Source organism: Delphinapterus leucas, chromosome 7 (genome assembly GCF_059928025.1).
Source record: "Delphinapterus leucas isolate spDelLeu-1000000601 "Yukka" chromosome 7, BTC_Dleu_Yukka2, whole genome shotgun sequence".
NCBI classification, from domain to species: Eukaryota; Metazoa; Chordata; class Mammalia; order Artiodactyla; family Monodontidae; genus Delphinapterus; species Delphinapterus leucas.
In genome coordinates this window covers 91,082,566-91,098,047 of record NC_143135.1, presented here as the reverse complement: position 1 = coordinate 91,098,047, position 15,482 = coordinate 91,082,566, and the positions used below count along the sequence as shown (strand labels likewise).

Sequence of the window (15,482 nt, the reverse complement as noted above, 5' to 3'; positions counted from 1 at the left end):
CTCGATGAGTCTGGCTAAAGGTTTATCAATTTTGTTTATCTTCTCAAAGAACCAGCTTTTGGTTTAATTGATCTTTGCTATCGTTTTGTTTCTATTTCATTTATTTTTGCTCTGATCTTTATGATTTCTTTCCTCCTACTAACTCTGGGTTTTGTTTGTTCTTCTTTCTCTGTTCCTTTATGTGTATGGTTAGATTGTTTATTTGAGATTTTTCTTGTTTATTGAGGTAGGATTGTATTACTATAAACTTCCCTCTTGGAACTGCTTTTGCTGCATCCCATAGGTTTTGGACTGTCGTGTCTTCATTGTCATTTGTCTCTAGGTGTTTTTTGATTTCCTCTTTGATTTCTTCAGTAATCTTTTGGTTATTTAGTAACGTATTGTTTATCCTCATTGTGTTTGTGTTTTTTACATTTTTTTTCCCTGTAATTTATTTCTAATCTCATAGTGTTGTGGTCGGAAAAGATGCTTGATATGATTTCAATTTTCTTAAATTTACCGAGGCTTGATTTGTGACCTAAGATGTGATCTATCCTGGAGAATGTTTTGTGTGCACTTGAGAAGAAAGTGTAATATGCTGTTTTTGGATGGAATGCCCTATAACAACCCCATCCAAAAATGGGCAGAAGACCTAAATAGACATTTCTCCAAAGAAGATATACAGATTGCCAACAAACACGTGAAAGAATGCTCAACATCCCTAATCATTAGACAAATGCAAATGAAAACTACAATGAGGTATCACCTCACACTTGCCAGAATGGCCATCATCAAGAAATCTACAAACAATGCTGGAGAAGGTGTGGAGAAAAGGGAACCCTCTTGCACTGTTGGTGGGAATGTAAATTGATGCAGCCATTATGGAGAACTGTATGGGGGTTCCTTAAAAAACTAAAAACAGAGTTACCATAATACCCAGCAATCCCACTACTGGGCGTATACCCAGAGAAAACCATAATTCAAAAAGACACATGCACCCCAATGTTCACTGCAGCGTTTACAATAGCCAGGTCATGGAAGCAACCTAAATGCCCATTGACAGATGAATGGATAAAGAAGATGTGGTACATATATACAATGGAATATTACTCAGCCATAGAAAGGAACAAAATTGGGTCATTTGTAGAGAAGTGGATGGAGCTAGAGACTGTCATACAGAGTGAAGTAAGTCAGAAAGAGAAAAACAAATATCATATATTAACGCATATATGTGGAACCTAGAAAAATGGTACAGATGAACGAGTTTGCAAGAAGAAGTAGAGACACAGATGTAGAGAACAAACATATGGACACCAAGTGGGGAAAGTGGTGGTGGTGGGGGGTGGTGGTGTGATGAATTGGGAGATTGGGATTGACATATATACAGTAATATGTATAAAATGGATAACTAATAAGAACCTGCTGTATAAAAAAAGAATAAAATTACATTTAAATAATGTAATAAATAAATAAATAAATATCAAATTTATCTGGTCTATTGTGTCATTTAAAGCTTGTGTTTCCTTATTAATTTTCTGTTTGGATGATCTGTCTTTTGGTGTAAGTGAGGTGTTAATGTCCCCCACTATTATTGTTTTACTGTTGATTTCCTCTTTCATGGCTGTTAGTACTTGCCTTATGTATTGAGGTGCTCCTATGTTGGGTGCATATATATTTATAATTGTTATATCTTCTTCTTGGATTGATCCCTTGATCATTATGTAGTGTCCTTCCTTGTCTCTTGTAACATTCTTTATTTTAAAGTCTATTTTCTGTGATAGGAGTATTGCTACTCCAGCTTTCTTTTGATTTCCATTTGTATGGAATATCCTTTTCCACACCCTCACTTTCAGTCTGTATGTGTCCCTTGGTCTGAAGTGGGTCTCTTGTAGACAGCATATACATGGATCTTGTTTTTGTATCCATTCAGCAAGCCTATGTCTTTTGGTTGGAGCATTTAATCCTTTCACATTTAAGGTAATTATCGATATGTATGTTCCTATTACCATTTTCTTAATTGTTTGGGCTTTGTTTTTGTAGCTCTTTTTCTTCTCTTGTGTTTCCCACTTAGAGAAGTTCCTTTAGCATTTGTTGTAGAGCTGGTTTGATGGTGCTGAATTCTCTTAGCTTTTGCTTGTCTGTAAAGGTTTGATTTCTCCATCAAATCTGAATGAGATCTTTGCCAGCTAGAGTAATCTTGGTTGTAGGTTCTTCCATTTCATCACTTTAAATGCACTGCGCCACTCCCTTCTGGCTTGTAGAGTTTCTGCTGAGAAATCAGCTGTTAACCTTATGGGAGTTCCCTGGTATGTTTTTTGTCATTTTTCCCTTGCTGCTTTTAATAATTTTTGTCTTTAATTTTTGTCAATTTGATTACTATGTGCCTAGGCGTGTTTCTCCTTGGGTTTATCCTGCCTGGGACTCTCTGTGCTTTCTGGACTTGGGTGGCTATTTCCTTTCCCATGTTAGGGATGTTTTCGACTATAATCTTTTCAAATATTTTCTCAGGTCCTTTCTCTCTCTCCTCCTTCTGGGACCCCTATAATGCGAATGTTGGTGCGTTTAATGTTGTCCCAGAGGTCTCTTAGTCTGTCTTCATTTCTTTTTTCTTTATTCTGTTCGGTGGCAGTGAATTCCACCATTCTGTCTTCCAGGTCTCTTATCCGTTCTTCTGCCTCAGTTATTCTGCTATTGATTCCTTCTAGTGTATTTTTCATTTCAGTTATTGTATTGTTCATCTCTGTTTGCTTGTTCTTTTTTTTTTAAATTAATTTATTTATTTGCTTTTATTTTTGGCCGTGCTGGGTCTTCATTCTGTGTGAGGGCTTTCTCTAGGTGCAGCGAGCGGTGCACTGGCTTCTCATTGTCGTGGCTTCTCTTGTTGCAGAGCACGGGCTCTAGGCGTGCAGGCTTCAGGTGTTGTGGCACATGGGCTCTAGAACGCAGGCTTAGTAGTTGTGGCTCACGGGCTTAGTTGCTCCGCAGCATGTGGGATCTTCCCAGGCCAGGGATCGAACCCGTGTCCCCTGCATTGGCAGGTGGATTCCCAACCACTGCTCCGCCAGGGAAGCCCTGTTTGTTTGTTCTTTAATTCTTCTGGGTCTTTGTTAAACAATTCTTGCATCTTCTTGATCTTTGCCTCCATTCTTTTTCCAAGGTCCTGGATCATCTTCACTATCATTATTCTGAATTCTTTTTCTGGAAGGTTGCCTATCTCCAATCCATTTTGTTGTTTTCGTGGGGTTTTATCTTGTTCCTTATCTGGTACATAGTCGTCTGACTTTTCATTTTGTCTATCTTTCTGTGAATATGGTTTTTGTTCCACAGGCTCCAGGATTGTAGTTCTTCTTCCTTCTGCTGTCTGCCTCTGGTTGATGAGGTGATCTAAGAGGCTTGTGCAAGCTTCCTGACGGGAGTTACTGGTGGTGGGTAGAGCTGGGTGTTGCTCTGGTGGGCAGCGCTCAGTAAAACGTTAATCTGCTTGTCTGCTGATGGGTGGGGCTGACTTCCCTCCCTGTTGGCTGTTTGGCCTGAGGCAACCGAGCACTGGAGCCTAGAGGCTCTTTGGTGGGCTAATGGTGGACTCCAGGAGGGCTCAGGCCAAGGAGTACTTCCCAGAACTTCTGCTGCCCGTGTCCTTGTCCCTGTGGTGAGCCACCGCCACACCCCGCCTCTGCAGGAGACCCTCTAACACTAGCAGCTAGGTCTGGTTCAGTCTCCTATGGGGTCACTGCTTGTTCCCCCTGGGTCATGATGTGCACAGTACTTTATGTGTGCCCTAAAGAGTGAAGTCTCTGTCTCCCCCAGTCCTGTTGAAATCCTGCAATCAAATCCCGCTAGCCTTCAAAGTCTGATTCTCTGGGAATTCCCCCTCCCGTTGCTGGAACCCCAGGTTGGGAAGCCTGACATAAGGTTCAGGACCTTCACTCCAGTGGGTGGACTTCTGTGGTATGATCGTTCTCCAGTTTGTAAGTCACCCACCCAGCAGTTATGGGATTTGATTTTATTGTGATTGCACCCCTCCTCCCATCTCATTGCAGCTTCTCCTTTGTCTTTGCATGTGGGGTATCTTTTCTGGTGAGTTCCAGTGTCTTCCTGTCGATGATTGTTCAGCGGTTAGTTGTGATTCGGGTGCTCTCGCAAGAGGGAGTGAGCGCATGTCCTTCTACCGCACCATCTTGAGCCAGTCTCCCATAATCTTCTTCTGAGGGTGGGCACCGCAAATTGTGGAAGCCTCAGTCCCCACCAGACCCAGAAGTTAGTAACAGGGTATTCCCTTATTCAACAAGTACTCATCAAAAGCATTCTATGTGCCGGGCACCATTCCAGGCCACTGGGGTGTGGGGGTGAACACTCTCCCAGGTGCCTGGTGGGCTCTGTACTCAGGTGCATGGTACAGACCTCTGAAAGCACCATGCCAGCAAGGTGTACTGTTTAGTGGCAAAGTCCAATAAGAATCTTGAAAAACCTAACCCTGCTCATCCACTTGCCCATGCTCAGCTCAACTTAAGAAAACATCCAGGGACCTAGGAAAAGCAGGAACCAAGCCAGAGAAGCCCCACTCTGGTCCCTGAGAGGTAAGGGACAGGAGTTCTGGGAGCACTCTAGAGTCCTCCCCAGGCCTTCTGGGACAGAGTAACAATTTGTTCCCCACCTCAACCACCGCCCAACTTCCAAGCTAAGAAACTCTGAGCTGTGAGAGAGAAGGCCAACCAAGATGGAGGGAGACAAAGTCTAATGAAGACACAAGAAGAAAGACACGAAATGCACAGGAGCATTGAGAAAAGGCCCAGGCCAACACAGATGCAAGGACAGGGACGAAGAGATGGAGTGACATGAAAGGAGACTGGGGAAAAAATGGAAGCGAGGAGAAAAGCAGAGCTGAAAATTAAACACCTGCCACAAAAGTGAGCTCAGAAGACAGCGCCGAGAGGAACAGCCAGCAGAGAGAGCCGTCACTACATGGTCTGGAAGCAGCTGGTCTATCGGGCACAGCCCTGGACACTGGGACCCAGGCACAGCCCGGGTAGAGGGCAAGGGCACAAGGGCTGAGGAGAGAAGAGGGCAAGGGAGGACCACCTAGGAATCCTGGCAGGGTGCACATTCGGGAAGGTGAAAAGACCCAGGAAATAAGAAAATGTCGTCACCTTCGGGTGGATCACACACCGACATCCTACCCTGCAACCTCGTTAGCCGTCCATCCTCAGACAAAAATAAGGGCCAGCAAAGCAGCCCGGAATGTAGAAGGACGGTGGGAGCGAGGGAGAGGGAAAGAGAGAACAGGAGAACAGATAGACAGACGGGATGTCCCAGCATCCACCTCTCGAGGGCCATTCATTTCCTGACAGGAACGTCATTATCTTGCTTGACAGAATCATACGGTACGCAAGGGAGTATGGGGGGAGAAGCCACCCTATTTTGGGATAGAAAAATCAGAGAGAGAGAAACAGAGGGAGAAAGAAGGTTATTACATAATTTCCACTTTCTTCCCTCCACCCTTAATGTTCTATCTGACAGGCTCCTCTCTTAGGGGGGAAAAATGACAAATCCAATCCAAAATGCAACAGCCTGTGCTCTGTTCGGAGAGCACACAGTGTACTGTACAACCCATAAAACTCCAAACAGCCTCCAGACGCTGCCGCAATCGTCCTCCATCAAAACACTTTGTCTTGCATACAAAAATAAGATACAGCGCTGAACGGAATACAAAATCAGCCCATTACAGTACAGGGAGACTGCTACTTAGCAACGAGGGGGCTCTAAAGCCTCGATGCTCTACAGGAAGCAAAATCTGTCGAGCCTGTTGGGCAAATGATAAACATTAGCAGTATTAAAAAACACAAAAGCCATGTAAATGGATAGACATAATGTGGAAACGAATTTATAGAATAAATTGGGAGGGGGCACTCAAGCCTAGGGGGAGAGGCTGGGCTCCAGAGGGGTAGACGCACGAGCTTCCCAAACCCCTGCTAAGGCACCATATGGAGGGAGAGACGTGTATTTGGGGGGAGGGCTATGTGAACCCCCTTTTCACACAGGGGCTGTAGGTGAAGGGGTGGGAGAGAAGTGGTGAAAAACACTGTTTAATACAATGACCTGCGATGAACTTTCCGAGCTTTCTCTGTACAGCTGGCCCAACGTGACATCTTCAGGGCCGGGGGACCCAGGCACACACCTCCAGCAGCACTGCAGTGGGGAAATGGGTGGGCTTTATCTGCCCCGGGGCCAGCATCGCACCCAATGCCATCACAGGACCTGTCACTTGCTGTAAACAACATCCTTGCCCCAAAAAAAAAAAAAAAAAAAACCAACCCAGAAAACAAAACCAAAAACACCCCATCTGGGCTGGAAACACCAGTATATTTCATCAGGTAAAGGGGAAAAATACCCTGGCTGTGAACCAGCAGCGGGGTTTCGGTTCTCCGCCAAAACGGGAGCTAAAAGGCAAAGCCATATTCTTCTGGTCTCCTTTTAGGCTCTTGAGGCAGAAAGGGAGAAGGGGCGGGGGTGGGGGACAGCGAGGAATGGGGAGGAGAGGGGGAAGAAATGTATTTTTCATCAGCCAGTATATAATTTATAAACAGCACTAAACAGTTTTTGTTTTCTTTCTCTTCTCTCCCGTGTACGGGCTTGGACAGCAGTCAAGGCTGCGTTAATTTCTGCTTTGGGTACAGTGTGTTCTTGGAGGCACATCTGCAAGCGATCATAAACTCTCTGGAATGCTGGCAGAACATCCAGACCTGCCGGCAGGCCGGTGACGACACCACTCTGGGAAAAAGTTCGGGAAGCAGGCCAGGTTCAGAGCAGGGAGGGAGAGAGGGGAGCATGCTGGAGAAAGAGCCGGGGAACGTAGCTTCTCTTCCCTCTTCCTGTGCCCCATCACCCAAGAGGACCAAGGGGAAGGCAGGCTCTGAGCCACTCACATCCCATCTTAACCCAAACCCTCCATCGTGCCCAGCTCTGCAGGCATGTTGAGCGAGGCTGAGGTCCTGAGAAGTTTCTTCTTGGTTATCTCCTGGTTTTACCCTGATGGCAGAAAGCCAACCAGAAGAAGGGAGTGAGCAGAGAGGGAGCAAATGGACCCTGGGTTCCAAGCTGCCTGGATAACCCCATTCTCTTGCTTTTAGCATGCCTGATCTGGGAAGAGAGGGGGGAGTGAGAGGAAGAAGCTGCAAGGTCAGGAGAAGCCATCTTTGCATCCTGAGATTCCTCTCCATCATCGTCACGGGGACCAGCTCATCTCCCCGCCTCGCAGTCCCAGGGCATAATCCAGTTACCTCGTTCCCCCACACATTCTGTGTCTTTGGGAAGAAGGACCCTGAACCTCAAAGCTTAGTATTCCCAAAAGAGAAAAAAGGGGGACAAGTACAACCCACAGATCTTCGACATCTCGTGAAATTTTGTTTCTTCCATCTGATCAGGGGAAAGCATGAGAGAACCAATCTGGTTTCTGACCCCAACCCCTCCTGCCCTTTTCCCCACCAGACGGTGACCTGGCCCCAGATGATATGTCCTGGCCACACCATGCTGCTGCTGGAATCAGAAGATCTGTCAGCGAAAGACCACGCTCCTTCCTGGTGGCTCTGACTGTGGCGAGGAGTCTGGTATCGGGGTGTTTCTCAATAGCCAAGGCTCACAGTGCCTGGAGAAGGGTGAGGAGGAGTGAGCATGCAGGATGGGATCCCCCCAAAGAAGGGCTGTGTGCCCCTAACCACTGCAAGAGGCACAGGCCATGCCCCCCTCCAGCCGCGCCCCAGGACTGACTGCCTGTCACGCCATTTCCCGCAAGAGTCTTATGCACCCTCTACTCCAGCCTAGTGTTCATCAAAAAGCCCAACAGTCCTTTCTATTCCAGAGGAATGAAAGTGTCCCTTCCTTATCCAATCTTTCAGCACTTTTGAGTGCCCTAGGTAAAATGCAAATCATTTTGCTTGCAATGGTTTTGCTTGCAATCTTGCCCGGCTCCTCCCTTCTAAACCCTGCCCCCTCCTCCCCCCACGCCCAGCCTACAGGCCCAGCTACACTGCACGTCAGCCCAGGCGGCGTGGGCTGCCCCCACCAGGTGCTCTCAGAAATCCATTCTACCACCTTCTCCCAGGAGCCCCCTTCCTCCTTGAATTCCTCCTAGAACTCTTTCTTGGCGCTCAGCACACACCACCTTCTTTTATAATTTTACAGTCAAACATCTCTCCTACTAGACCTAAGCGCCCGGAGGGTAGGGGTGCTGCCTGTTCTCCAGTGTTAAGTACACAGAGCCTGATGCATCTGCTGGCTCCAAAAATGAATGACACTCCCAGAACAGAAGCAGGCCACAGAAACATGCAAGCCTCTAAATAGCATGCGGCCAAGGCAAAAATAGGGGCAAGCAGTTCTGGGTGTGCTCAGTTATAATCCACCAGCACATTAGGCCAAGCTGTGGGAAACACTACCTAATGGGAAACGTTACCCGAGCAAATCGCAGGACCAACTCGAGTCATCGCCCGAGTCTGTGGTTTCTGCATGGACATCCAGAGCTAGGATGTTCTCTTAAGTAAGAACAAGGAGCAGCAAAGAGACAGAGGGTCACAGATGCTCCCACGAGGGATGGAGCAGCAAAGGATGGGCAGGAGACTTCAGAGGGATCCGGGGATGCAGAGGGGCTGGGATTCTTCCCCAGCTCCCTGCACTATCCTCCACCCAAGATTCATGCTCCAGAAGGGGCAGCTTTGCAAAGTGTTCTAGTGGTCACTTTTCTCACCCCAAATCTCTTTCTCAACGCTCGGACTTCCTGATCCCCAAACCACCTCTGAGAATGCAGGGTCTGGCCAGATCAGTCTCATTAGTGAGTGAGTTAGGTTATTGTTCCTTAATTTAAACTTATTGTTATCATCAGGTATATCTCATAAACATTTGGTTAGTTAACGCACTCAAATCGAAATCAAAACTTCAATTAAGCTGAACATTCGCTACTACCATTTAGGGTCTGAAAAGAGAAAAAAGAAAGAGAGAGAGAGAGAGAAAGAGAATTGTCTCTAAGAAGGGCCTCCTATAGGGCAAACTTCTAATTAAACAAATTGTCAATTTCAACACAATGAAAACTGATTTAAGAGTATAAACCTGGTATTCCAGTCACTGAAAATAAGACCTCACAGTGTCGATCTTATACAGGCTGATTTCCTTGGATAGGGAAATATGGAAGAGAGGACGAAGACAATTCGAGAAAGAGGAAAGCTGGGTGGGGGGGAGAGTGAGCCAGAGCGTTTTATCCTTTGAGAAATAATATCTCCGCAGAATTCAATGAGGCCTGTACTCAAGCATCAGAGAAACTCCTTCTTTCCTCCTCCTTCACCCCACCCCTACCAGATGAGAAAAAAAAAAATTAATCGTGTATGATGACAAACTTGGCTCAGTACTCACTGTACACACTGTGCCCACAAGGCTGGCACCCAGCCAGGCCTGGCCCAGCGCCAGAACTACAATAACAAACACAGGCCACGCTCGCCAAGAGGGGGTAGGGCAGCAAGCACGCAGAGCCCGTGCAGCTCTGCGAAGAAGGAGAGACAGCAGGAATGAGCCTCTCCTGGGCAGCGACAATATTTAGGGGAAGCCAGGAGCTCCCTGACCCCAACCCAGAGCCCAGACTCCCTTCACCACGGCCTGACCCCTTTTTAAAACACAGTCCCCAGGGCTGTGGAGCAACTCTTGTTCCATGATGCTCTGCACTGCTGCTCCAACCCCTGGTGACCTTGTGTAAGGTGGGTCTGCACTACAGACCCTCAGGGGCCATCCTGGCTGCTGGCTCCCTGCATGGAGCCTTCAAAACAGAGCAGCAAGAAAATCTCATGTCATCTAATCAAACGTCTCCTCTAAGACCTCACAAAGGTCTGTTATCGTGCAACTGGGGGAGGAACTGGAACAGGTAAATCCCAACTTCTGCTACTGGAATCCCGGAGAAGACCTGGCACCACCGGCCCAGCCCTCTGACCCCACCTCCCTGACATGGTCAGGTCTCTCTAGAGGCCTCAGGGCCTTCGCTGTTTAACAGGGGGGCAAACAATTCGGGATCTAGCCTCACGAAGCCCTTGTTGCTGCTTTATTTTCAAGCCATCCTGGCACAGGGGTGAGAGATATATGGGACCAGAGAAAGAAAAAACAGAGCACAGAAATATCAGAGTTGAAGCAGGCTATGAGCTGTCTGGAGGGTTAATTAAGGCCCTGCTGTGACCCATCATACCTCCCCCATCACCGAATCCTCTTTTATAAGGGCAGTGGCAAGTGAATTTCAGAGGGACAAATCATTTGCACAGACTTCAGCAACAGACAGGAAAAGTTAAGAAAATAGGCCCCAGCTCCCAAAGCTGCCAGGGTATCCATACAAGACTGTGGGACCTTGAACTAGCATCTCGGTCATGGGGTGGTGCAAAGTCACTCATCTTGTCAGAAGCGGGGGCTCTGCACCCCCTGAACGTGCGTAAGCAGCTCCTCCTCTCTCTGCCACTCCACCGGCTCTACCAATGCCGCTGAAGTGTTGGGCTTCACGATGGAGACCTCGGCTAACTCACACTCAGCCAGTGGGCTCCTGGCTGCCCTCCAGTGAACCCCTGGGACACAGTCTAAACACTTCCTATTGCAGGAGAGACCCGGTGGGAGACGAGTTTCCTTGAGTTGCCCGGCCTCCCAGGCTGCAGTCATCCATTCAACCAATATCTATAGCCTCCAATACCGTGCCGGGTAATGTGCTGCACATAATGGGGACAGACCCTGTCCCCAAGTAGCTTATTCCAGTCTATTAGGGGAACAGAGGGAAAGGGAAGTTACATTTACTGAGAGCCTATCGTGTGTCGGACAGAGTGCGAAGCGTCTAACGGGAGCCTTCCGTTTGGAGGCTCAGAGGGTTTACATTTCTTGCCCAAGGTCACATGGTCAGGAGGTAGATGCCCAAATTCCTAACCCTGATTCCCAAGCAGGAGGAGATAAGGCAATTCCATGAATAACGATAATACAGAGAAGAAAGATTGGGTCCAAAGACAGCTTTGGATAAAAAAATATGGACCCCAGGAGAAGGCTCAATTGCTTCTGGCCGGATGTGAGGAACAGTTGAGGATGACATCGTGGAAGGGGCCTTGGAAGGTCTGGGAAGACTGGCGATGGGTTATTCCACGCAGAGGGAAGGGGGTGAACAAAGCCACAGAGCTTGGAAAGCGAGCTGTGCTGGTCCACACACAGTGTGGACAAGCACACGAGTCTGGCTAGTGCACTAGACTCAAGGAAACAGTAAGGGGAAAGGGTGCTTACCATGCTGAGTTACCGAGAGGGCGAGGAAGCTTCAACCGCAGGCTATACTACCCACGTGGAAGCATCCGATGGCACGTAGTCATAGACCACACAGGGGGCTGGAGCACGGAGCGAACGAAATGGAAGACCCACACTCTGTTCTGGGGGAGGGTGGCTGACCTGTGGGCAGACAGCTCACGAAACTCCCCCACTAAACCCTCAACAACCTGCAAAGGTGAAGGGGGAGCAGAAAGATTGGAGGTGCAAGTTATAAAAATAAAAAGAGTGCACGGGTACCAGGCAGATGCCAAGCGCAGGAGCGCCTGGGCCCAGGACTCGGGGCCAACGTGGTGCAGGTGGGGGGTGCGGATGGCTCTGAGGGGCCAGGTGTCGGGGAGGGGAGGCCCCACGGGGAGGAGAAATGGAACACAAAGACACGGGGTACAGCGAGATAGACAGTGGCCCGGTGCGGCCCAATCTTTGGAACTGGAAGAGGGAAGACTGGGAAGTGAGAAGGAGTTAGGGCACTTGACGAAGGGCCATGAAGGCCAGGGAGAGTGACAGCACCCCATGCAGCGCGGAGGCACAGGGGCTCTGCAGTGAGGCGGTGGCGAGCGGAAGCATATACAAAGCTACCGAATGGCACTTCCATGACCAAGGCGATGGAGGCAGCGAGGACAGACTATAAACAGCCAGACTGTCCTCAACAGGAGTACGGTGATGGGAACGCTCCCGAACGACAACTTCAGAACTGGGGAAAGGGAGGGAGGTGGAAGCAGAAGCAGCCACTGTATGGTAAGGAGTGTACTATAGACGCCTTCGTCATACATCCTGTTACCTAACTGATGTGAGTTAGCAACACCTGCCCTTTACAGATACAGAAACTGGGGGTTCAGAAGACAAACCTGCCCAAGGTCACACAGATGGAGATCTGCCCAACCCCAAAGCAGGCTCATTTCACAAACACTTTGAACCACCAACCGCCTGGAGGGCCACTTGCTGGAGGCAAAATGGGAAAGGAAGAGCAGACACTGACCAGACAGTGTCTGGACTAGACAGACGGGAGACAGCAAGACCGAGTAAGAAGACAGCCCTCTCTTCTCCCCCAAAACGTGACTCCAAGGTTGAAAGGCAAGGGAATTAGAGGGAAAAGAGCACTGGCCCCAGCAAGGAAGTGCGGTGGCCTCTGCAACTGAACCCAGGCGATGGCTTGGCCTCGAAGCAGCAGCCCTGGACCTGCTGTATCCTTCCCTCCACCGAGAACGCCTGGGCATGCTGCATGTCAGTGCTTTCCCCTCTCCACGCCTCATGGGGCACAGAAGCTTTGCTCAAACACGAGCAAAAATACCAGCAGCCGCCGAGTCGACCCCACTAGAATTGGATAAAATTAACTTGCAAAAGACAGCACGCTGTAACTAGCTTTGTGTTGCAACCTTTCTATATCTATTTAATTAAAGGCTCCTGTATAATTAGTGAACCCAATAGTCAGATTCATTAGACAGCGAGAACCTAATTCCGCAACTGTTCTGCTAATGAAACTGCAGTCTACTTTGGAAGGTGGATCACACAGGGCGCTGGGTACCAACAAAGCCCCAGGAAGCCCAGGAGAGCAGGACGATGGGCTCATCCAGACGGTCACATGGTCACGATGGACTTTTTTGCTCCAGGAGCCTGGACGGAGCGTCCACAGGACGAGGTGGACCAAGGCCCGGCTGGCAGTGGGGATAGCCATGCTCTGGGTGGGGGTGAAAGTGGGCAGCAGGTGGGTGCCCGTGCTGCAACAGGCCAGTCAGGGCATCCTCGCCTACCTGAATGAGCCAGTAAGTGCATTCTCAGTCGCAAACTATCCAGGAACCGCTTTCCGCAGAGCTCACACCCGTACGTCTTCATCCCACTGTGCAGCTTCCTGTAGGGGAAAGGAAAAGACAGGTTGCTGCTGCTGTGGCTGGACAGAAAGCAGGCCCACCCCTACCTGGGGGCTTGGCAGCCATGCCTGTGGCAGGTGAGCAAGAGGAAGGGAGATGGAGAGCAGGGGAGCTGGAGATGGGCGCTGACGGAGACATATCCCTGGATCCACGACAGCCGGAAGCCCCCTTTCCCATGGAAGGCTGCCAAGGAAGCATCTATTCCCGGTCTTGTCCAAGGGCTAGAAGAATAGGGCACTTCCTACTTCTTCATCCACTGGCACATAGACCAAGAAGAAAAATCAGATTCAATTGTGGAGAGAGGAAAGAGGAAGCACCAGGCCAGTCAGACAGACATAATCCTCATGAACTAGCACAAACCATACGTGGAGGCAGAGGCACCTCTGCTTACTTCACTCGCAGCACGGCCCTCACTGTGCTGCGTTGTGCATATACCCGGCTCCCCCAAGAGACCGCTGACCCGGGAGGACTGCCCCGTACCTGCTCTCTCTCATAGCCCAGCTCCCACACAGTGACTGGCACATCGCAGCTTATTAGCGAACTGATGTCTTCGTGGACAAAAGATGCCCCTCTCTCGGGGCATCCAGAGGTTCTCAAAACGGCAGTCACTCTCCAACACACAAAACCTTCCCCAAAGGCCCAGCTGTCAAAGTGTTTTCCCTCTGCGTCTGGCCAGAGGATGAGCCCTGGCAGAAAGAAAGGTTTGAAGAAACCAGGTAACATCACACTATAAAGAGAAGGTGGCAGTCGTCGGTTTCGGCTTTCCCAAGAACTTCCATGTACGTTATCTCATTTATTCTGTGAGGTGAACCTGGCACCCATGACCACCCCAGGAAGACAGAGGCCCTGGTAACCCCTGGTCACAGGCCCAGCCTGCAACCCTCTTCCGACCCCAACTCCCAGCCTGGGGCCTTTCCCACCAGACCCCGCCACTCAGTCAGGAGCCAGCAACAGAGCTGGTCAGAGGCAGGGAAGCAGGCGGCTAGCGGGGAGGTGCTGGGAGAGTCTGGGTCGCGGGCTGGCCAGGGGGCCATCTGGCCCAGAACCCTGCCTTTCCTCCCACTCACACTCCTGTTCTCAGGCCTGTCCATGCCTCTGCCGGATACAGGATCCACCCCACCCTGTCTCTGCGCCTTGCCTGCCGCCTCCCCAGGGGCCTCAGCCCTGAGGAAGGGGACAGGCAGTGGCAGCCAGAGGCAGGAGCTGAGGGCGATGGGGCCGGCAGGTGGGCACCCTTAGAGCCAACAGCCCATTGCAGTCAGGATGTTGATGTGTTAGGACCACAGTCAAAGGCTGGAGGGCTGCCGGTACTGATATTAGATGAACGCAGGTAGGGAAGGGGAGGATTATTCACTCAAGCCAGTGGTGCCCGGATCTGCTGTCCAGATCACAGAGCTAAACCAAGCCACCCACTGCCAGCACCTTCCAAATCCCACAAGAACCCAGAGGTGCGTCAATACCCTGTGGGCCCCGGGATGAGTATGGGTGGCAGTCTAGTGGCTTGAAGACAGCATAGGGGTCCACTGTGTGCAGCTTCTGACAGTGATCAGGCCCAGGCCCCTTCACAGAACTCTTTCTCAATCACAGTCGTGTTTGCTTGCTTTCCCTTTACCCCTTTGCCAAAGACAACAAATGATTTCTCAATCACAAGTGCACACACACCCTCATCCATGACACTGTCGTGCACCCCACCCCCATGTTATCTGATCCCCGGCCAAGGCTGATCCATCCCAATTGAGAAATAGTAACGGTACAGAACATTTTCACTGAACATTCTCAACTCTAAACATATTTCACAATGCTGGGCACTGGGACATGTCCTAATAGCATTCTGGGCAAAGCATGGTTTAAAATATGTACCCAGGCATGTTTGTGTGTGTGTGCACGCATACATGTGCACGCACTGGAGCTGAGTATGCCTGTCACTTGCCTGGGCATGACAAAGGTTTGCCTTCCTAAGAGCTGTTCCGTGGAGCAGCAAAAGCTCTATTCACAAGTGGTTCCACAGGTGACCCTTGTACACAAGTTCATGGTCAGGTCAGGGGGATGGCAGCATGTGGGTTCCAGTCTTATTTATCTCCATCTTTTTCTTCACTAATGCTTTTTTTAAAATAAAGTATTTATTTATTTGGCTGCGCTGGGTCTTCGCTGCAGCACGTGGGATCTTTGTTGCAGCATGCAGGATCTTTCAGTTGCGGCACGCAGGATCTAGATCCCTGACCAGGGATCAAACCTGGGCCCCCTGCATTGGGAGCGCAGAGTCTCAACCACTGGACCCCCAGGGAAGTCCCTTCACTAATGCTTTCTTAGCTTCCAGGGGTGCCC

General features: G+C 49.6%; 1 protein-coding gene across 1 annotated transcript in view; it reads right to left on the bottom strand.

The window, feature by feature from the left end:
• Positions 1-15,482, bottom strand: part of ZBTB16 (zinc finger and BTB domain containing 16) — a 197,067-nt gene that overhangs the window by 90,518 nt on the left and 91,067 nt on the right. Inside the window, exon 3 of the mRNA XM_022558983.3 lies at positions 13,041-13,138. Coding sequence (XP_022414691.1) covers positions 13,041-13,138 — 98 coding nt within the window. The remainder of the gene's footprint in view (positions 1-13,040; positions 13,139-15,482) is intronic.